General features: G+C 33.5%; 1 protein-coding gene across 1 annotated transcript in view; it reads left to right on the top strand.

Annotated features, from left to right (window-relative positions):
* Nucleotides 1-999: 999 nt before the first annotated feature.
* Nucleotides 1,000-22,822, top strand: part of tnks1bp1 (tankyrase 1 binding protein 1) — a 37,229-nt gene continuing 15,406 nt past the window's right edge. The window contains exons 1-3 of the mRNA XM_073840808.1: nucleotides 1,000-1,137; nucleotides 6,564-7,525; nucleotides 9,303-11,433. Coding sequence (XP_073696909.1) covers nucleotides 6,579-7,525; nucleotides 9,303-11,433 — 3,078 coding nt within the window. The 5' untranslated portion in view covers nucleotides 1,000-1,137; nucleotides 6,564-6,578. The remainder of the gene's footprint in view (nucleotides 1,138-6,563; nucleotides 7,526-9,302; nucleotides 11,434-22,822) is intronic.

Below are 22,822 nucleotides of genomic sequence, written 5' to 3'. Positions count from 1 at the left end.
ACAAGTGCTCCTAAAAAAGAAAAGTAAGCGTAGAACCCTGAGGTAGGTGAAATATTAGGCTAATATCTAGTTTGTCAAAATATTGTGCCCTTTCCTGCTTACTAAGTCCTCCTCAATATGATTTAGCAGCTTCCACACATGATTTCCATGGTTTAAACAGCATAAATGAGCACAAAAGTATATTCAGTAGTACATTAACCATGCAAATGCTGTTGTTTACATCTGAGTATCTCCAACCTGGCCGCGCATCTGGATAACTGATCAAATTGTGATGTATCAAAACCCTCTACTACAAAAAAGATGAAAACAAAAACTGTTTAGCTAGAAAATAAACGTTCGTAAAGACTAGCAATGACTTTGGCTGACAAAGCACTTTAAAAAGCTTAATGTACAGACTTACTGTGAAGAATCTAATAGAAGTCTATAGGATTTTGAGGACATGATTTTCCGCTGTGGGAAAAAAAATGTTTGCCCGATCAGGTAGAAAAGATTAATTAGTGTCAGAACAGAGGTCTGTGCAAAGTTTGATGGAAACTCTACAATCAGAAAGACTTTGAATGAACCCTAGCCAACAGGTTGCTACCATCACGCCAACCTAATTAGATCTCACGCGTTGTCATTGAATGGTTTATCATGGAACATGTACCTATATCAGTGTGTCTCCCATCTCACACAGTGTTTTCTACACACCCCTTGTCTTTCTTCTTCCATTCAGCGCAACTGGTTTTTCCGGTTGAAGGCTGAGCACGTTTATGAGAGGAGTGGCAGAGCAAAACACCTCGAGACCGCAGCTGCGCGTGCTGCTGACAGGAATCGCCCTTCCAGGTCTGGCTCATGAATATTAATCACGCAACTTGACGTTCGCCGAGCGCCTCAGATGATTGGCTGAACGGCAAGGAAGTCTCACGAATATTAACTACGAGCGGACACTCATGTGAAGTCTATGGAAGCTACAAAGAAGCGTAAAATTAATATTCATGAGATACGCAGTTGCCATAGTAGGATTCGTACATTTGTGTTCCGCCCTCCTTTCTTTAAAGTTTGAGCTGCACACCTACAAGCCAAAAGGACACAGACGTGTATTTGAGCTTGGAAACTATATGTACAATCTTATGGAATAGTTTCATCACTATACAGGTAAATGCAAATTATTTGAACTTGTTTATGTGTGTATATAATATGCTAATGATAACATTCATTCAGTCTCTGATGTATATAAACGTATACGTATTTCGGTTGTTATATTTATTTAGTTTAATATATCATCCTGTATATTTAATAACAGCCGCCTATCTCTGGACTAAACTGGAAAAATAGTGTGTATTTACTGGAAATGATACAGGGTTCAAAGACAGGCGGTTCATTGTAAGAGGCACTTATTTATAAGTTACTTATTACCCACCAACAGGTTACTTATTACCCACCAACAGGTGCAGATTACTGTGTTCCTGTTGTATAAGCTTTTCTTTTACAATTTGAATATATGTAAAACTCTCTAATAAGTCAATAACGTTATATAATATAACTTTAATTTAAAAAAATATAATAATATATAAGTTTGAATGCATTAATTGATTTATTAATTATATAATGTATTGGTTATTAGTAAAGTTTCTAACCAAAAAAGTTGTGAAATTTTCCATATGTAAATTCTGAGAAGCATGACAATAATACAGGTAAATATATAACCCTGACTGATGAACAAAAGAAGGTTATATTGCTTCTCTCCAGACACGCACTGTCCATTTAATAAGCTTTACATGTAAATTTGTGCATAATAATTTGCATATGTTCCTGGTGAGTGCAAGCTCTGCAGATATACTTAGGTTACATGCTGGGAACCTGCTTGCTTTGACCATACCAGGGTAAAATGAGTGAATCTCAGTAAGCAGAGAAAGACAGTATGCATTAAAAAATATAATTTTTAATTCTCAAGTGTCTCCATGAGATGGACATTTTGCTGTGAGTTTTATCAAGTAATTAGCAGCTATAATTTACAATATCTTGCATAGAAATGCTGCTTTGGCAGCAACTAAATAAAGATAAGAGCTTTGTCTGATAACTATTGGCTCTATCTGTCAGCTATTGTGATATATTTTGAGTATTACACATTTTGTCCTGCTATATCTCATCTGACAATACTGGCTTGCTGTTGGACCGGTTTGTTGAAGGAAGACAGATTTACACCAAGCCAAAATATGAGAAGTGAGCATTTTTTCACCTGTGGATAATGTTTCAGTGTCAGTGTCTGTGTGTGGCCAATGGAAGTCAGAAAGCACGCTAAGATAACTCAACTTTGTCTAATGCAGTCTGAGGAAGGGATTTCCTCCTAAACGCTCACAACAAGCCAGGCTCTAACTTGTTTTGCACAATGATAAGAGAACATGGGCAACGGTTTCGAAATGTCAACATTGGGATTGCTTCAGTTCATTTCAGGCTAGAGCAATTTGAGGCATTTAACAATAAAGTATGACTTGTTGCCAATGAGTAATTTCTCCATGTGATGGTGTTTGTCTGGTGATATCAGAGTTGAACACATCAGGTGAAAGTGATGCTGGTCATTTATTGTGGGTCATGCAGGGTGTGTATAAATAGCCTGCAGAGAAACGTCTAGTCGTTTCTTGTTTGAGTAACTCTAGTTGGATGGAAAAACTTAAAAATCTAGCCCAACCAGAGTAGCATGGCCTTAGAGAGCTTAACCAACTGGATTAGCCTTTTGTTTCTCCGACAGAGAGCACTGATTTAATGTGTTTATGGCTGCTTTGAAGTTGATTTCACTGATTCATTCATTCTGTCCCTAGCAAAAGGTCTGTTGTAAAAAAAATTATTAACATACATAGCATATCCTTTGGCACATGCAGCAACAGAAATACGCAATCTGCTTCATTAGGAAGTGCAATGTCACTGATGAAAACTTTACAAATTTGCATGCATAATAGGTTATTTGCGATACTTTATATTGCAAATATTTTTTTTCTCATTTTAAGTATGAATCTACAGTATAACTATATTTGAAGTTCATGCTAAAAATATTCACCAGTAGGGAGATAAAATGTATGAGTATTTAGTATATATTCTCTGAAAACATCAATTGTATGAGCATGTTTAGATATATATTTAGAGACGCTAAAAGTCTGCTAAGTAACTATTTATTATTTTTTTTTTTTTTTACAAATCTTTTCAGATTGCACACTGATTAAACCATCCAAAAACCTTCAACCACTTCACGGACATTACATAACACTTTCCTTATCTCACTTTTACTGCATTAATATTGATGCTCAGAAGTTTCCTCATAGCTCTGGGCTTGTTGTCTTCACTAGCCATTAAAGTAATCAGCACTATGTGTAGGCATCTTTTTTAAGTTTCTTTAGAAGGAATATGAAACGAAAAGCAACTTAAGAGTAATGCCAATTAATTTGAAAAATTCCAAACAAAGGAACTAACAACTTTATCTAATCCCTAACAAGCTGTTCTTGTATCTTGTAGCTTTAAATTTTCAGGTCTCAAGTCATTATGGGTTAAAAATTGTACGCAAAAGTGTATGGATGGTATTTCCATTAGTTTTTTAAAGTGTGTGCATTCATGCATGAATTATGGGCTAATGCTTTCAAAGCTAGTACCAAATACTTAGCAAACCCCATAAACCCCTGCTGTTAGATAAAGACACATTTTTCTCCATTGACAGGGCTTCATACAGAGCCATGGGTAACACTTTACAATAAGGTTCATTAGTTAAACATTAGTTAATGTATTAACTAACATGAACTAACCATGAGCAATACATTTGTTACTGTATTTACTAATCTTTATTAACGTTAGTTAACAGAAATACAGTTGTTCATTGTTTGTTCATGTTAGTTCACACTGCATTAACTAATGTTAACAAAATTTTAATAATGTAGTAGTAAACGTTGAAATTAACATTAACAAAGATTAATAAATGCTGTATAAGTGCAGTTCATTATTGGTTCATGTTAACTAATGTGGTTAACTAATGTTAACTAATGAACCTTATTGTAAAGTGTTACCGACAATAATTATATAAATAAAATAGAAAATTATATTATAATAATAATCATCATAATAAAGTGGATGCAGTGCTTTTTTTTAAGTGTGATTTGGAACCAGTGTTAATTTAATATTATTATAATACTATTATTGTGTTCATTAATATTTTAGTAAATATTTTTCAGTGATTTATTTAATTTCTTTTATTACTAGTTTTTGTTTTTAATATTTCTGCTTAGATTTATTTTTTGTTTTAGTTTAAGCTTTAGTAATTTTAGTACTTAAGCTTAAACATATTTATTTCAGGTAGTTACCCCATGCAACATTTCTAACTTTCCATCTAAAACCTATGTTTTTTTATGAAAAAATAATTTTAACAAATAAGATATACAACTTTTTGATTATTCCCCAAAACCCCTTGCTCTGCAGGAAAAAAAAAAAGAGTTTTTAAATGTGAAATGTGAAAGTTACTAATGCATTTAGCTAAATGATCATGCTTACAAGCTTACTCGAAAAAATCAACAAATCAGATATTGCTAGAGAATTTCACCAATAATCATTATTGGAAAGGTTACTCTGGAAATGTAATAGGTTACGGATTACAAGTTTCCGTATTTAAAATGTAGTAAGCAGTGTTACTATTTCAATTACTTTATAATATTATATTAAGTAATGTAACTGATTACATTTAATAACTTTTTGATGACTTTTCTAAATTTCTAACCAATGTTTTCAACTGTTAGTCATTTTGAAACATTTAAACCAGGCAGGATTAACCTTACAGACTCAACACTGATTACTGTCAGACTTTCAAAATCCTTCATAATTGGAATTAAGATTATAATCATTTAATTTTAAAGAATAATCACCATAAAATCAGACTTTAGCACCCTTATTTACTTTGTGATTGTTCTAAAGTTAAATACAGGTTTAAAATCATAACAAGATAGTTTAATAGCTATGATACTGTTTGTGATATTAAATCATAGCCATGACAGGAAACACCGTCATCTACCAATGCTTTGAAAAATACAAAACAATTAATCTTAAAAAATGAAGTGTATACATAAAACCAAATAGAAAATAAAACAGTTATTAAATAAGCATGTGTCATATTCTGTGGTCTAAACTTTTAGAGCAGTCAGTGCAATTTTAGAAAGAAATCAATCAAATCTGTATGTGTTTAAAAATATTCAGATGTAACCCCCATGTAGTTGTTAAAGGGATAGTTTACCCAAAAATGAAAATTGGATGTTTATCTGCTGACCCCCAGGGCATCCAGGATGTAGGTGACTTTGTTTCTTCAGTAGAACACAAACAAAGATTTTTAACTCAAACCGTTGCAGTCTGTCAGTCATACAATGGCAGTGAATGGACACCAAATCTTTGAGAGTAAAAAGCATACACAGACAAAACCAAATTAAAACACGCTCAGCACAGTTGAACCTTGCAGTGGATCAGAGGTACTTAATGATATAAATACTGTTCAGTTTCTTGCACAGACCGTTTGTTTTGTGTCTTAAGACCTCAATGTATCGTCATGAGCCGCAGGGTTTTATTTCGTTTTGTCTGTGTTTGTTTTTTTTTCACTCTCAAAGATTTGGTAACCATTGACTGCCATTATATGACTCACAGACTGCAACGGTTTGAGTTAAAAATCTTAATTTGTGTTCTACTGAATCCTACCTGCTGCTGGCAGCAGCTCAGACTGTTAAGGTGTGCTGCTCACCTTTCTTCTCAAACTAAGCATGAATTGGCTGCTCCGACAACCACGACTGAGCATTGGGTATTTTTTCTAAAATTTGTCTGTGAAACTACTTACGTTTCGGTATACCTAGCATAAGCATAGACACACATGCACACGCAAGGGCTACAAAACTAACATTTTTATTTAAAACATTGTCTTACAACATGTCTACACCGGACGCGAGCAGCACGTCGCGACAAAATACATTAGAATCTATTATGCTGTCTACACTGCGCGGCAAATCTCCGAAAGTAATCTGCTGCCGCGTTCTGACCTGCTCACACAGTGTAGACAGCTGTTGCGGCGCGTCGCATCCGGTGTAGATACGGTGTTACCTGCAAGCAACATGCGAGCATCATCCCGCTGTCTCTTCTTTCTTTTTTTCGCCCCCGACTCTTGGTGCCTTTTCAAGGCCATGTCTAAGGTCAGTGTGTCGGCCCAAAGTGCCACTGCCAAATTTGACATTGAGGCATAATCGAACAGACCACTGGGAGGTGGGGAAGGGGAGCACCAGAGGGAGACTGGAGAGAGGGCCGCACAGGAGATTCACCTTTTCTCGGCTAATTTGGCCTAGGCCTGTATTACTTTTATATTGCTTTTGTATATCAACATGCTTTAGACATATTTTATTTGTTATTTATACTAGTAGCCTGTTGTGATGATTTTTCACGACCCAGATTTTTTGTTGCCCCCCCAGGCACTTGGTGCCCTACGCGCAGTGCGTGGTGTGCGTGTGCGGAGCACCGGCGCTGGTTAATACCACTGAGATCCCACAGGGGTGTTTCTCTTTTGTTTTCCCATCCAGGTGCAGTGTGTAGCCATGGCTGCAGGGGTGGAGGCGACCACAAGGGAAATGAGCCAATCACTCATCAGCCCAGACAAACCTTCACTCCCTGGAGACACAGGGAAGCCAGCATTGGGCCCAAAACCCCACCTTATGCCTAAACCATTTGCCCTGCAAAGGAATGCCACCGTCCGCCCCATAAAGGCCCCGAAATTTAACAAGCAGCTCAATCGAGCCTCCTCTTCTGAGATGATTTTGGATATCACAAAATCTGGTGCTGGTAATACAAAACCATTAGAACCCTTAAAACCAGCCTCAAATGGCACAGTAAATGGGTCTAATCAAAGTGCAGCTTCTAAACCCATCCCACTCAGCCCAAAACCTGACTTAACGGCTAAGCCTAAACCAGAAACCACTAAGAATCCTGGTTCTAATAACCAAACTGGTCCAAACTCAAACCCTGGTGTGACCGCTGAAGATGTGAAGGGTGTTCAGCTCAGGAGCAGAGCAAAATCCTTTGGTTCTCTGGATCAAAAGATTCTCGACCAGGAGGACCAAGAAGAAGCAGCCAAGACTGAAGCAAACGTCAAAGCGCCTTCACGGTGCTGGCCGCCTCGAAATCGTCTCTCCATGGAGCTGACATCCAAATTCGAGTCGCAGTCTCAAACCAAGAAGGAGGTGAGGAAAGATGCTGAAATCAGCAAGCTGGAAAAAGAGAGGCCGCCACAGTCTCCTTCTGAGTCCAAGTTTTCAAAGCTTCCGGTGGAGAAAGGAGAGACGGGAGATGAGGAGGTCAGCGGAGGCAGCATTAGGAGACGGATCAGTCTTCTCTTTGATCAGTCTGCAGCAGCTCAGCGCAGGGACACCATCAACAAAAAAGACAATCCACTTGCCGAAATATCTGTTGACATTAAACAGAGAATCAAGGATCTGAGCTTGGACGCACCAAGGATACGCTTGCCGTCCACTGGTGGACCTAAAAGGTTAGTGAAGCCTGCATTCTCTCTTTCTTTTCATTCTGATACTCAGTACTTGTGTTTCTTATGCACAAAACATACTCTGTGTACATTATAAAATAACAGGGCTCAACTGACAGAACATGAACTGACGATTTTACAATAAAAGATCTTGATCCAAACACATACTCAATCGTATTCGAAAATGATTCAGCTATGTCTGTTATTACTAGTAACCATTTGACATGTAGCCTACAATCACACCTGTGTTCAAATCAAGCTCAAGCACTGTCACCGATCCAGGCGGAACATTTGTCATGTTTATGTATGAAACAACTCACAAACATCACAATAAGTGACTGTTTTTTATAAATGTTTCATTCTGAATCATTTATTCAAACGAATCTTTCAAAAGCACTGAAACATTCAGGAACAAATCATGCAAGTCAATGAGCCATTCATTTAGCGGATTAGTTTGAAATAGAGTTTAATAATTCACAAACTAAACAAATGAGTCAACAAATAATTCATTAAGCAGATTTGTTCAAAATAGTGTTGAATCATTCAGGAAGTAACAAGTACAAGCTAGTAAGTCAATGAGCTATTCATTCAGTAGATTCATTCAAAAAAAAAAGCACTGAATCATTCAGGAACAAAAAATGCAAGTCAGTCAATGAGCCATTCATTCAGCAGATTAGTTTGAAATAGAGTTCAATAATTCACAAACTAAACAAGCGAGTGAGTCAATGAATCATTCATTAAGCAGATTTGTTAAAAACAGAGTTGAATCATTCAGGAATAGAACAAGTACAAGTGAATTAGTCAATGAGCTATTCATTCAGTAGATTCATTAAAAAAAAAAGCACTGAATCATTCAGGAACAAAACATGCAAGTTAATCAATGACTCATTCATTCAGCAGATTTGTTCAAAATAGCACTGAAACATTTGGGAATTAAGTAAGTACAAGTGAGCGAATCAATAATTCATTCATTTAGCAGATTTGTCTAAAATAGCACAGAATCATTTAGGAACAAAACATGCAAGTGAGTCAATGAGCTTTTCATTCAACAGATTCATTCGAAATAGCATTGCATCATTCAGGAATTAAAAAAGTAAAAGCGAGGGAGTCAATAAACAATTGATTCAGCGGATTCATTCATAAAAGTGCTGAATCATTCAGGAACAAAGCAAGTAAATCAATTAGCCATTCAATCAGCAGATTTGTTCAAAATAACGTTGAATCATTCAGGAATTAAATAAGTACAATTGAGTAAATCAATGAATCATTCATTCAGCAGATTTGTTCAAAATAGCATTGAATCAGTAAGGAACAAAACATGCAAGTGAGTCAATGAGCCATTCATTGAACAGATTCGTTCGAAATAGCATTGAATCGTTCAACAAAATGTTCTTTCCTTTCACTTATTTAGTAGTCTAACATTTTTCTTAGAATTGTGTTTTGCAATTGACTTAAACGTTTGATTTTTGTCAATACTATTTTGTCACCAAGATGTCTAGCTGACTAACTGATTTTGTTGAAATTGCAAAAATGACTCGCAAAAAAGGTGTGTTTATGAAATAATGCTGTTTATGAATAATGTAGCTGTATAATTGGTTGCAAATATATTCTTTTTGCATTGGCCTACTGTGGTGGTAACAAAAGAATAAAAACATTATATAATTATTATTCTTAGCAAATGGCTAATGCAAACGTTGGCAGGAATTTTAAATCTGTATAGTTATAAATGTTCCTGGCCTTATTTTCAAAACTGTAATATATTTCCAAAATCTTATATTTGCAGTCCACCATCTGAGAAGACACAGAGCAACTCAGACGAGCCACAGAATGAGAGATCATCTGTAAAACCATCAGAGACAGAGAAGGTGCCTGCTGACAAACCACCAAGTATGACAGAAATTAAGAATGTAGAAGAAAAGGAAGATGATGAAGATGAGAACTATGTCCCTATTCCTGTTTACGGAAGGGTAGGGGTGAGCCTAGATGTGGAGACCAAGAAAAGGCAAGAAGAAGAAAAACAGAGAAAAGATGAGCAGCGAGAAAGGGAAAGACTTTTAGAGGAAGAGAGGAAGGCAAGAGAAATGGAGAGACATAAAGAGGAGGAACGGAAACGTGCTGAGGAAGAGAGAAAACAGAAAGAGGAAAAGCAAAGGCAAATGGAAGAAAAGAGAAAGCAGGAAGAAGAACAAAAGAGAAGAATTGAAGAAGAAAGAAAAGAGGAGGAGAGGAGGAGACAGGCCGAAGAGGAGAAGAGAAGGATTGAAGAAGAAAAAGAAAGACTAAAGAAAGAGAGTGAAATGGAAGAAGAGAGGAGACGAATTCAGGAGTTGGTGAGACAGAGAGAAGAGGAAAGACTGAGACAGGAACAAGAAAAAGAAGAAAGGTTAAAGAAAGAAAGAGAAATGGAGGAAAGAAAACGAATGGAAGAAGAGAGACTGAAAGAAGAAGAAAGACTGAGACAGGAACAAGAATTAGAGAGACTAAAAAAAGAAAAAGAGATGGAAGAAGAGAAGAGAAGAATTCAAGAGTTGGAGAGACAGAAAGAGGATGAAAGACTGAGACAGGAGCGAGAAATGGAGAGAGTAAGAAAAGAAATAGAAGAGGAGAGAAAGAGAGAAGAAGAACGACTGAGACAAGAAAGAGAAAGAGAGAGACTAAAGAAAGAAAAAGAGATGGAAGAAGAGCGGAGAAGAATTCAAGAGATGGAGAGACTGAAAGAGGAGGAAAGATTAAAACAGGAACAAGAAAAAGAGAGACTAAGGAAAGAAATGGAAGAGAGACTAAGAATTCAAGAGTTTGAAAGACAGAAAGAGGAAGAAAGATTGAGAAAAGAGCGAGAATTAGAGAGAATAAGAAAAGAAAAAGAGATGGAAGAGGAGAGACGAAGAATTCAGGAATTGGAGAGACAGAAAGAGGAAGAAAGATTGAGAAAAGAACGAGAAATAGAGACACTAAGAAAAGAAAAAGAAATGGAAGAGGAAAGACAAAGAATTCAGGAGTTGGAAAGACAGAAAGAGTTAGAAAGATTAAGAAAAGAAAGAGAAATAGAGAGACTAAGAAAAGATAAAGAAATGGAAGAGGAGAGACGAAGAATTCAGGAGTTGGAGAGACAGAAAGAGGAGGAAAGACTGAGACAGGAGCGAGAAATGGAAAGAATAAGGAAAGAAAGAGAAATGGAAGAAAGAAAGCGAATGGAAGAAGAGAGACAGAGAGAAGAGGAAAGACTGATGCAGGAAAGAGAGAGACTAAGGAAAGAAAAAGAGATGGAAGAGGAGAGACGAAGAATTCAGGAGTTGGAGAGACAGAAAGAGGAGGAACGACTAAGACAGGAATGGGAAAAAGAGAGACTACATAAAGAGAGAAAACAAATGGAAGAGGAAAGACAGCGAGAAGAAGAAAGACTGAGAAAGGAAAGAGAGATGGAGAGACTGAAAGAAGAACAACTAAGACTAGAACGAGAAAATGAGATGCAAACCTATAAAGTGGCAGAAAGATTACGTGAAGTTCCAACAAGTTATGATTTAATATCGTTTGATGCGGAGAAACCGGCGTCACAGACTCGCGTGTCCACCGTCCAGGCCGCTGATGTCTCGCCTCGTCTCCCAGAAGTGATTTACGATGACTTTTCAGTGAAACCCAGAAGATGGGGAACCGGGGCGAGACGTTCGAGAACACCATCTCCATCCAGAGAATCTCCTGCTGCTCCTGACTACAGTCTACAGCCAGAATCAAAGTCCAGTCATGCTGGATCCCAAGAACCAAGCAGAGATCAGGGACATGTACATGATTTGTTCGGATTTGAACCTGAAGCTTCCAGTCCACGAAACTCTACAGAAAACAGAGTGCAAAGATATTTATTTGAGGAGGAAACTGAGTTCAAACCAGAGGATCTGCTGGAGCCAGAAACAGATGAGGTAAGGCCAATGTCAGTTAATACTGTGATATATGTTATACTTAAATAAAACAGTAAGCCACATGTGAAGGGTGTTCTTAAGAGGTAAACAAGATTTCTAAACTCCATTAACCATAATCACAATAACACATAACTTCAGGTTGCTTATTGATTTTATGAAATAGCCCCATGATCAATATTATAAAATGCACCACTCTTCAAGATTATCAATGTCTAAGGCACTCTGTATAATAAAAAATAAAAAAAGATAAAATATCTACATTTATTATTAACAATCAGTGTATTTATGGTCCAAGGCACATCTTAGTACTCTGTAGAATTTAAATAGAATATAATAGAAGTAATATATGAAAGTGCATAATGTAAAATAATGTAATATAAAAATGGAAAACATGTTAATTAAACATAGTTATAAATAATAATCAGAAGAATTATAGCCAGAGGCACATCTTAATATAAAATACAATAAAATTAATAATTGATATAAAATATACACAAAAATATATACGAATATATAAAATAATATTAAAATATGTGGTATTATAAAATAACGTAGTGTAAAAAATAAAAGTAATACAAAATAATTTAAAATATGATAGAAGTAATATATAAAATTAAAAATTATAAAAATGTAAAACATAAAGACATTTATAAATAATAATCAGAAGAATTAGTCCAATTCTAGTTAATATAAAATATAACGAAATATGAACATTAAATAATTGAAGTAAAATATACACAGAATATAAAATACAATAAAAAAATGTTTGATATATTATAAAATAACGTAGTGTAAAATATAGAAATAATACAAAAATAATGTAAAATATAATAGAATATAGAAAATTGCATGTTGTAAAAAATGTAAAACATGTTAATTAAATACATTTCTAAATAATAATAAAAATAATTATAGTCCAAGGCATATCTTAATATAAAATATAAAAACTAAATAACTGAAATAAAATATACACAGAATATAAAATAATCAAAAAATATTTGATATTGTAAAATAACAGTGTAAAATATAAAATTATTCAAAAACAATAAAATATATAATAGAAGTAATTGAAAAACTGTGATTTAAATACATTTATAAATAATAATCAGAAGAATTATAGTCCAAGGCACATCTTAATATAAAAGAAAATGAAACTATAAAAATTAAATATTTGAAATAAAATATACACAGAATATAAAAAATATAAAATAATATAAATAATATTTGATATAAAAATATATCTTGTATATTATATATAATATACAAATATTTTTATATAAAATTTTATAATATATATATATATATATATAAAATTGTATAAAATCTTAAATACAAATACAATATACATTTATTAAAAATATATAATTGTATAATAATAAAAAATAATTATATATTTAAAAAACAAAGTTTACATTCATTAATAAAAAAAAAAAAAAAAATCTGAATATTACTGTATATTAGCCTAACTGAAATCTGAAAAGCAACATAGCAACTTGCCAACTTAAAGGGAGACATTTTTATGAAGTAACTAGTCCCTAATCTTTTCCCTTTGGCTTTCAGTAGTTCAATGCATACAGCAGCCTATAGGGGGTTACTAGCTGGTTAGCTTTAGCAGTTAACCCCTGCTAGTCATTGCTATAACCACATTATGTGGGCAAACAACACCTGCCTTCATTCCCAGACATTCAAAGGTAAACAGATGTCATGAAATTCTTTGCAATTAAAATATAAATCACTATAAACACTTTTACCTGTTTATTGAAAGCATATCTCATTTGCTAGCATTAGTTTTCATCTCAGTCAGAGTTACAGATACACGTGTCTGTAAAACTGACAACCTACACGATGTCATTCTATCCTAATCTAAGTTATGTAATTCGCTTAATGGATGTTTTTATGTTTTATGGAAGTTCTGAGGGAGGAAAAAATGTGTCTGGATTTGCCAAACCTTTTAATAAGAGAACTGCTAGAAATGTCCAGAGTTGTATAAGCACAACTTTCATGCACCAAACTTGCTAAAAGTCATCAAATCTAGCTTGCAATATTACCTATAGAGAATTGCATGGGCTTTTTTTAATGACAGCAAACATAATCTGCTTTGAGCTCACAGGCGAGGGTACGAGAAACCTTGATTAGTTGATGTTGCTCTTGTAGGGTTGATCTGCATCTTCAGGGCAGGGCCTTTGTTTCCATTGATTGTGTCATGCTGGAATTTCCCATTGGTGTCTTATGACGGCACAGAGTGATGTCACTGCAACAGACGCTGCTTTGTTTTGGGTGTGTGTATATAGATGTGTTTATTCTTACGTGACACTCGCCCTTGAGTCAGGCCTGTGGCATTTTCTAACAACACCTATCAACTGGATTTGAGCAGCAGATTATACAAACACCGGCTTTGATTACATGTACATAAATCTGCTATTTGTCTGATTACTGTGCGATTAATGTAAATGAAATGATTCTTTAATTATTAGGATGTCTACATGACTTTAGAAACCTCTTTAATTGTGTTTACATGATCCTTGACCTTATTTTTTATGGAGTGTCTATTTACACTATGTGCTAATAGCATGACTTGTTGGCAGAGGCTATTCAGTCAACACTACAAAAGATGGCTGTTAATCACTAGCTCCAGTGGTGAAGAGGATAAATTACGTGTTTCACTCTTTTCAACGCGATCCGGGTTCGAATCCCCCTTCTGGCAAACCTTTTTCTCCCTTTTCAAATCTCATATCATATGGGAAAGGCATTTATTTTCAATAAAAATGAAGGACATAATTGAAAAGTTGAAAATAAAGTATTGGCCAGTGTTGGAGGTAACTCATTACAAGTAACAAGTTACGTAATAATATTACTTTTTCCAAGTAACTGTAGATGTTACTTTAGTTCTAGAATAAATGTGAACATGCATTAATTCATCTCACTCACTAAAAAAACAGATACAGTATTCCTCAAAATGAATAAAAACAGTGAAATACAATGCAAACCTGCAATGATTAAATATGTTAAATAATACAAATATCCTTTATGTATTTAATCCCATTTTATTAACCGATGTCTTTGCTGCCGACCTTCAATGATCTAATTCATCCATACTAATAAGCAAAAAAATACTCAAGATATTCTTTTTCTAATTGCTGAAGAGTTGACATTTTTTCTTCTGCGGTCTACTGTACAGATGTAAATTTAATTTTCTCTAAGCCTGAGGCTTTTGATGTGAAAAGGCTTTTACATTTGCCAAAAATAGAACTTTTTATATTAAAAACAAACAAGCAAGCCCTGCCCAGATTTAAAAATACAAAAGTAATATAGCGCATTACTTTCTATAAAAAGTAACTAAGTAACGTAATTAGTTACTTTTTAGGGAGTAATAAATTGTATTGTAATGCATTCATTTTAAAAGTAACTTTCCCCAACACTGGTATCAGTTAGGGTTAGGTCCTGGCTTATTGTCCCAATAAGGAAGTACCATTTAATAAATTGAATTAAAACTTTAATTTACACTCAGTACGTAATTACTGCATACTGTTTTAATGTAGTACAATACTGAGGTAATTACGTCTATTTGCAATAAGTATTATAAATATCAGAAAATCCTGCATTTTAACATAGTGTAAATAGAATCTATAGCTATTTGCACTTAATGTAAATAGCCTCTATTGCCATTTATTTATTTATTTATATAGCCACTGACAATTGATACATTGATAAGAAGTGATAGCAAAGACTTATATTGCTTGAAAAGATTTATATTTTGAATAAATGCTGTTCTTTTTAACTTTTTATTCATCAAAGAATCTTGAAAAAAGAATCACAGGTTCCAACAAAATATTAAGATGCACAACTGTTTCCAACGCTGATAATAAATATAATCAATCAGCATATTAAAAGGATTTCTGAAGGATCATGTGACACTGAAGACTGGAGTAATGGCTAATGAAAAATAAGCTCTGCATAACAGCAATAAATTAGATTTTAAAATGTATTAAATTAGAAAACAATAACTTTATACTATTGTAATAATATTTCACAATATTTTTTTTCTGGATTTTTGACCAAGTAAATGCAGCCTTGATGAGGATAAAAAAAATCTTTAAAAGATATAATATTAAAAAAATTATACTGATTTTTTGAACAGCAGTATATCAAAATTAAAGTCAAAATTCATTATCAGTTTAGTGTTCGTTTAGTTAGATTCTATTAGTTTTATAAAATTAATTTAGTAATTATTTAATTGCCTACATGACAACCTTACATATAATTAAATAAAAATGTTAAAATCCTGCCCAAATATTTCTATTTATCATTACCAATTACACTACTTGTGTCAATTAAGAAATCTAGTTGTTTTACAGCCATCTCGTTGCTATTTTCTTGTCAACAGCAACACAAAATGTCTGATTCAAATACAGTAGGCTTGTTTGTTGCTGCTGTTTTTATTTGCTTCAAATGCAAAATAGTCCTTGGTTTTTGTTTATCCGAGTGGCAGATGCAATTAAAAACCACAGTGCTCCATATATTTTACTTTGATTATGGTTACTGTAATTATGATCAGAATTGCATCATTTACAATATTCTGTTTACATGAGCACCAACGTAATAAAACATAATCACTATCTTAATAAAACAAAGCCAATGTTTTCAGCTAAGGATGCACTGGAGTATGCGCTATAATTACGTTTAGTGAGCACCACTAATTATGGTTTATTTTAGAGAGCTTAACTTTGCATTTGATTCCAGTGAAAAGTTTTGGGAACAGACGGCAAAGTTTCTCTGCTCTAATCTACATGTAAATGATTTGCAAAGCCCTGTAGGCTTGGTTGTTTACTTATATATGCAAAGCAGAGAAGTGAAGGGTGTTTTATGCATCAAATAATCCTAAAGTTGAAACTCCAAAATATCTGAAACATAAATAACAAATATGCAGTGATGTACAATGATTTGAATTAGTTTCTTTTTTTATATTTTCATGAATTACTGGTTGAATTTATTTTTGGGTTTTACTGAGTGTTCATGCAGTTATTTGCATCAGGAAAAGGAGATAAAATGTCGGTGTGTCTGGGATTTCTCTGGTTTATCTATTTTTGTTTATTAAAATGTTCCCAAATGTGGGCTTGAGGGGTAATAAATGAAGCAAAGATAAAAAAGAAATTTTACTAAGCATAAAAATACTAGGTGTTTACATTTTCATAAGAAAGTTGGTGATCAAAAGGTCACAATTTTTTATATATGTGACCCTGGACCACAAAACCAGTCATAAGTAGCACAGGTATATTTGTAGCAATAGCCAAAAATACATGTATGGGTCAAACTCATTAGAATGTTAAGTGAAGATCATGTTCCATGAAGATATTTTGTACATTTCCTACTATAAATATATAAAAACTTCATTTTTGATTTATAATATGCATTGATAAGAACTTCATTTGGACAACTTTAAAGGCGATTTTCTCACTATTTCGATTTTTTTCACCCTCAGGCTCAGATTCCAGATTTTCAAATAGTTGCCTAAACATCTAAATGAAAAAAATCATAAAATTGGCAAAAGCACATCAAATAACTACAAATGTAACTAAAATGAAAATGAAAATGAAAATATCAAACTTAAAGCTAATTAAAAATTAAAAAATAAACAGAAATAAAAATAAATTAAACATATTTAGATGCAAAAATAAAAATGAAAATTAAATGATCAAACCTAAAGCTAATTCAAACTAAAAAAAAACTGAAATAAAAATAAAAAAATATTTAGATGAAATAAAATCATAAAATTGACAAAAGCACATAAAATAAACTAAAACTGTAACTAAAATTAAAATAAAACTTCATGAATGGAAAGCTTATTTATTCAGAATTTAATTATAAAAATGTTTAATATGTGAAATACTAAAACACAAATTATTATAAAATGTAACAAAAAATTACAATTAAATATAATTAAACACAATTATAATAAAATGTAATTGTGATTAAAAAAATAATTTTCAGCTGCTCTTTACCCTAGTTTTCAGTGTCACATGATCTTTCAGAAATGATTGTTTTTTGTAACATTATAAATATTTTGTCTTTTTTGTGTTCTGAGAATTTTAAGCGGTTGCTATGTGGTTGCTAGGGTGTTGGTGTACTCTAGATATTATTTAGCTCTTCAAAGGTTGATATTTGTTTGTGGCTTTTGTTGTATTGTTCTTTCGTATGCTTAGTAAAGTAATATCATAACATAAGACACTGTTTACCTGGTTACTAATTGCTGTGAAAATCATTATGATTACAGTATGGTACAGTATTTCCACCTTGTAAGCTCTTGTGAAATTATTTAATTTAATGTTTAGAGCTGTTCAGAAAGGGTTAAGAAATATGATTCTCAGTAATGTCAAGTGGATATGTTTCTCGAGTAGTTTTTATTCGCCTGAGGAAACGTCTATAATTTCACTTCTCTAGAGTCATGATATGTTATAGTTCTCTATGCTGTATCTGTATACTGTATCTGTTCTATATACTTAAGTATGCGTATGCTGTAGAGTAGTGTAAATAGATGTTGTGACCAGTGATGTGGATAATGCATTAGCAGTTACGTGAGTTATGTAATCAGATTACTTTTTTCAAGTAACTAGTAAAGGTAACATTAATTTAGAAGAAAATGTCTGAGTTACTTTTTCAAATAAGTAAAGCCAGTTACTTTGTTTTCCCATTGATTGACTGACAGCTTTCCTGTTTCTTGTTATCTCACTTGTACAAAACAATCAGTATTGCTCAAAATTAATCAAAACAGAAAAATGCAAATGATGCAAGCCTGCAATAATTAAAGTTAAATAACATAAATGAGAAAGATGAGAAAAATGAATGCATTACTTTTCATAAAAAGTAACAATGCATACCAATTGGTTACTTTTTTTAGGAAGTAAATTTTTAACTGAGTTTTTATTTCAATTATTCAAAACTGACACTATTTAAGCTTTTAGTTGCTATGAATTTGCACTATATACATGACTATTCAAACATTTGTGATTGTTTTTTTGTTTTCCCTTTTTTGAAAATAGGCTAAAAATAATTGGAAATAAAAAGTTTCTATTTTAATATTTTAAAATATAGTAAAATTAATATGTGACCCTGGACCACAAAACTAGTCATAAGGGTATTTTTTTAATCGAAAGCTGAATAAATAAGCTTTCCATTGATTTATGGATTGTTAGAATAGGATAATATTTGGTCGAGAACTATTTGAATATCCAGAATCTGAGGGTGCAAAAAAAATCTAACTATTGAAAAGAAATCTCCTTTAAAGTTGTCCAAATGAAGTTCTTAGCAATGCATATTACTAATCAAAAATTAAGTTTGGATATATTTAAGATAGGAAATTCACAAAATATCTTCATGGAACATGATCTTTATTTAAATTCCTAATAATTTTTGGCATAAAAGAAAAATCGATCATTTTGCCCCATACAATGTATTTTTGGCTATTGCTAATAATATACCCATGCTACTTAAGACTGGTTTTGTGGTCCAAGGTTGCATATAATTAAACATAAAATATAATAAAATGTAATTGTGTAAAAAAAAAAAAAATGAAAAAAAGTATCACAGGTTCAAAAAAATGAAGCAGCACAACTGTTTCTAACACTGATAATAAATCAGCATATTAGAATGATTTCTGACGGAACATTTGACACCGATGACTGGAGTAATGATGCTAAAAATTCAGCTTTGATGACTGGAATAAAATACATTTTAAAAATTTTATTTAAAAGGAAAACAATTATTTTAAATTCTAATTATTTCACGGTATTACTGTATTTTGGATCAAATAAATGCAAACTTTGAGCAGCGTAACAGACTAAATGACGTGACGCAATTAAATAGAGGCGTGCACTAATGCAGCAAACATGTCGACAGTGTGGAAGCATTTAAAACTCTCTGAGACAGCACGAGACTGTTTAGTGTCGCATCGCATGTCTTCCATGAGAAGAGAAAGGGACTGCTGGTTACTGTATGATGACTGGAATCGCCAAATGGCCTTAAACCATTAGTAAATTAACTACAGAACGTTATATTTTCTAATACTTGCATGAATTGTATTTATTCTGACAGGAAAATCTGTGTGATGAGCATTATTCCGTCAAAATAAAAGTCAACATTCATAAATGTTAGTATTGTAATTTTACTGTTGTTCTGTAAAATAAAATAAAAAAAATAACACAAAAAGAATGATAACAATCATTACAACAGCTCTATTAATACATTTATTTTAACATTCTCCTTTGGCTGCATTTATTTGTACATTAAAAACACATGCCCGATTCAAGAAGGAGGTCTTAAAAATGGCCTAGTAATATTATTTTACTAACTTATCAATTTTAAGTTCAATTGTGCTTTGTTGGTAGGCTATAATGTCTACTAGAATGTTAAAAAAATGTTCAGTGTTAAGTAAATATTTTTAAATAGTTGTTTTGTAATTAATTGTTTTCTTTGAAAAGCAAGACAAAACTGTAAAAAGCAAATGTTGGCTATTTCATTTATGCAATGGTGAAAAAATTGGCAAAATACATGGGGGAAAAACACGAAAAAACGTGTTCGGTAATCGGCCTTCGGTCCAGTGTGTAATTTTGTTCGGCTTCGGCCAAGAATTTTCATTTCGATGCATCCCTATTTATTTTATACTTACAATGGCTACTACAAAGTGTCTTACAAAAATGTGATTATTTAGAGTGAAATAAATGTCCTTCAGTTAAACCTATACTTACTCTAAGCGTAACAGCTGGTGTCAAGGAAAGTTTATTGCACCCACACACGCCATGGCTCATATTAGACAAACACCGCCTGTTAGTCATGACAAATAGTCAATCTATAAAGCTCCTGATTCAGCAATCGTTTGCATAAGGGTTTTGTGGTTTAGCGTTTCTATTCCAAAGTTCACAGATACAGAAAGGTTCTCACATAAAACTCTTTCCTGTTTTCTCTCTCTATGCATCTGTATTTTACTATTTCCAATGCAGTGACACAATATTGTCCTTGATCTTCTTTCATCCCTTCCCCCTTTCTTTCTCTCTCTGTGTTTCTCTGAGCCGGGATGTTGTCACTCATTTGAGGGCTGTGTCTGTTTCCGGTACCTGTTCGTACCTGCAGCGTGTCAAGCGTAAGCGGTGGGCTTGCCAGAGTGCTGCTATGTTTTTCCATTGGGAACTATGGGGAATTGCACAAGAGTGAAGCTTTTGAGACTTTAATATCTGGATGTCAGAAGATTGCATTCTCGTATGTGTCTCTACCTCATCTAAACAAGAAGATTTCACAGAAAGAGATCAACCACAGAATGGATTGACGTTACAATTGTGGAGGAATGTGCTGGAAGAGCATCAAGAATTGATCGACAACCTGAAGTGCTTTCTGCAATGGACAATGGCATGAAGTCTGGTCAAAATGCCTACATAGATGCCAATGCTTGTCAGCTATAACACCCTCTAGACCTCACATCTGGGATTTTTTCCCCCAAAACAAGTCCCACCAGATACCACTGACTTTCTCAACATACTTTGTCAGTTGAGTGAAATAGATGCAGTTCTTGGGTAACAAACTATCTGAGGCGCAGACGCAGGTGTCAGGATGGGTGGACAACATGCGGCGCTCGTTGCAGGAGACGGTGGGGCTGATGTCGGGTTCTTTGGACCGTGAGGGAGTAATCAAGGAAGAGGAGGATGAAGAAAGAGTGGGAAGGTTTGAGAGGGCCATCTCACCCCTGAGAAGTTTTGCGTCTCGTGGTCGACAATCTCTGCGAAATCTCTCTCAGCAAAGCCGGCAGCGCTTTTCCCTGCGCAAACGGGTGACTGCAGCAAACTCAAATAATGTAAGACTACGCTGAATGTTTTCTGCTGAATCTCTTCCATTTCTTCTTACTTTATCTATACTATACAATCTTTAAGGCACTGCACTTTCTTTGACAGATCTTCAACAGTCCGTTACAAAACATTTGTTACTCATGCTCTAAAAATATGCATAAAGTAGCAGAAAGGTTATTTGGAAAGTTATTTTTGCATATTGCTTTGTCAAAGATTTGGTGTTGAGGCTAAATTTTTATTTATTTATTTATTTATTTTTGGAAACAAGAATGATTAAAAAGGCAAATATTCCCTAATTTGATGATGCTGGGTTAAAAAAAAATTCCTTCAGGAATTTTTGGAAACTTTAGGAAAGTTGCTGTATGTTTTTTAGTCCCTTTGCAACCCTGTGAACGATGCTGATAATTAAAGGCTTTTAAGTCTTTATTATGTTTTGGGGGTGCACTAGAACATACTCTCATGCTTGATAAATGCATTATTCTTGCATAATTTACATTAATACAATAGCTTTCTCCCCAGCCTGGCACAAATGGCTCGATTAGTTCCGGGTTTGTTGAAGGCCCGCCTTCCGAAAAACTAAATGTGTTGTGATCGGTTAACAGTCCCACTGTTTTGCAATTGGCAAACAGCTTAGACAGCGTTTTAGTCCTGCCACACCCTTTCCCAATGTCATTCTTACATTTTAAATATGGATATTTTTCTTACAAAAACACATTGGTTCACTACAGGAGGCTTTTCTAGTCAATGCTTGTTTTTACATCAGCTGCGGCTCTGCATGTGTTTCGACCCTCTATACCGCACACGTCAACAGAGTAGACTTTGAGATTTGTAACTTTGTAGATGTCTTTTATGCCCAAACATACACACCACACACTGACTTAAAAAAAACCCTTTAAAAAAGTGGCAAATATATCTTTTTGAAAACTATTTTTGGCTCATCAGTTGATATATATATATATTAGTAAAATAAATAATTATTATTTTATTGCTTTGTGAAAGATTTGGTGTTGAGACTAAAATTATAATTTTCTGGGAAGTTCTTATGAAAAATAAAGTTCATGCCTTCAACACAATGGCTAAACAGAAAAACATGTTGGCCAAAGGGTCATAGAATTTCCCAAATTTTCCAGAAATTTTTTAAACTTTCTGGAAATTTTCAGTAATTTTTGGAAACTTTGGGAATGTTTCTGTAAGTTTTTCGGTACCCTTTGCAACCCTACAGATGATGCTGATAATTAAAAAATTAAAAATATATTGGTCAACCACTGACATCATTTTATCAGAGTATCTTTTTGAAAACCATTTTTGGCTTATCACTTGATATATATATATTTTAGTAAATTAAATATAAATATTTTAGAACTTATTTCACTTACTTTATCTGTATTATTCCTGACAGCTGCAATACATTGTACCATATGAAGCTTTAAACTAAAACATTAATATGTATTCAAACTTTGATTTTTAATTGTATTGCTTTGTGAAAGATTTGGTTTTGAGACTAAAATTATTATTTTCTGAGGAGAAAAATTCTCCTAAATTGTTAAAAGGCCTAATAT

This window comes from Garra rufa, chromosome 5 (genome assembly GCF_049309525.1).
Source record: "Garra rufa chromosome 5, GarRuf1.0, whole genome shotgun sequence".
Classification (NCBI taxonomy): Eukaryota; Metazoa; Chordata; class Actinopteri; order Cypriniformes; family Cyprinidae; genus Garra; species Garra rufa.
This window is presented reverse-complemented; position numbering and strand designations above follow the sequence as displayed.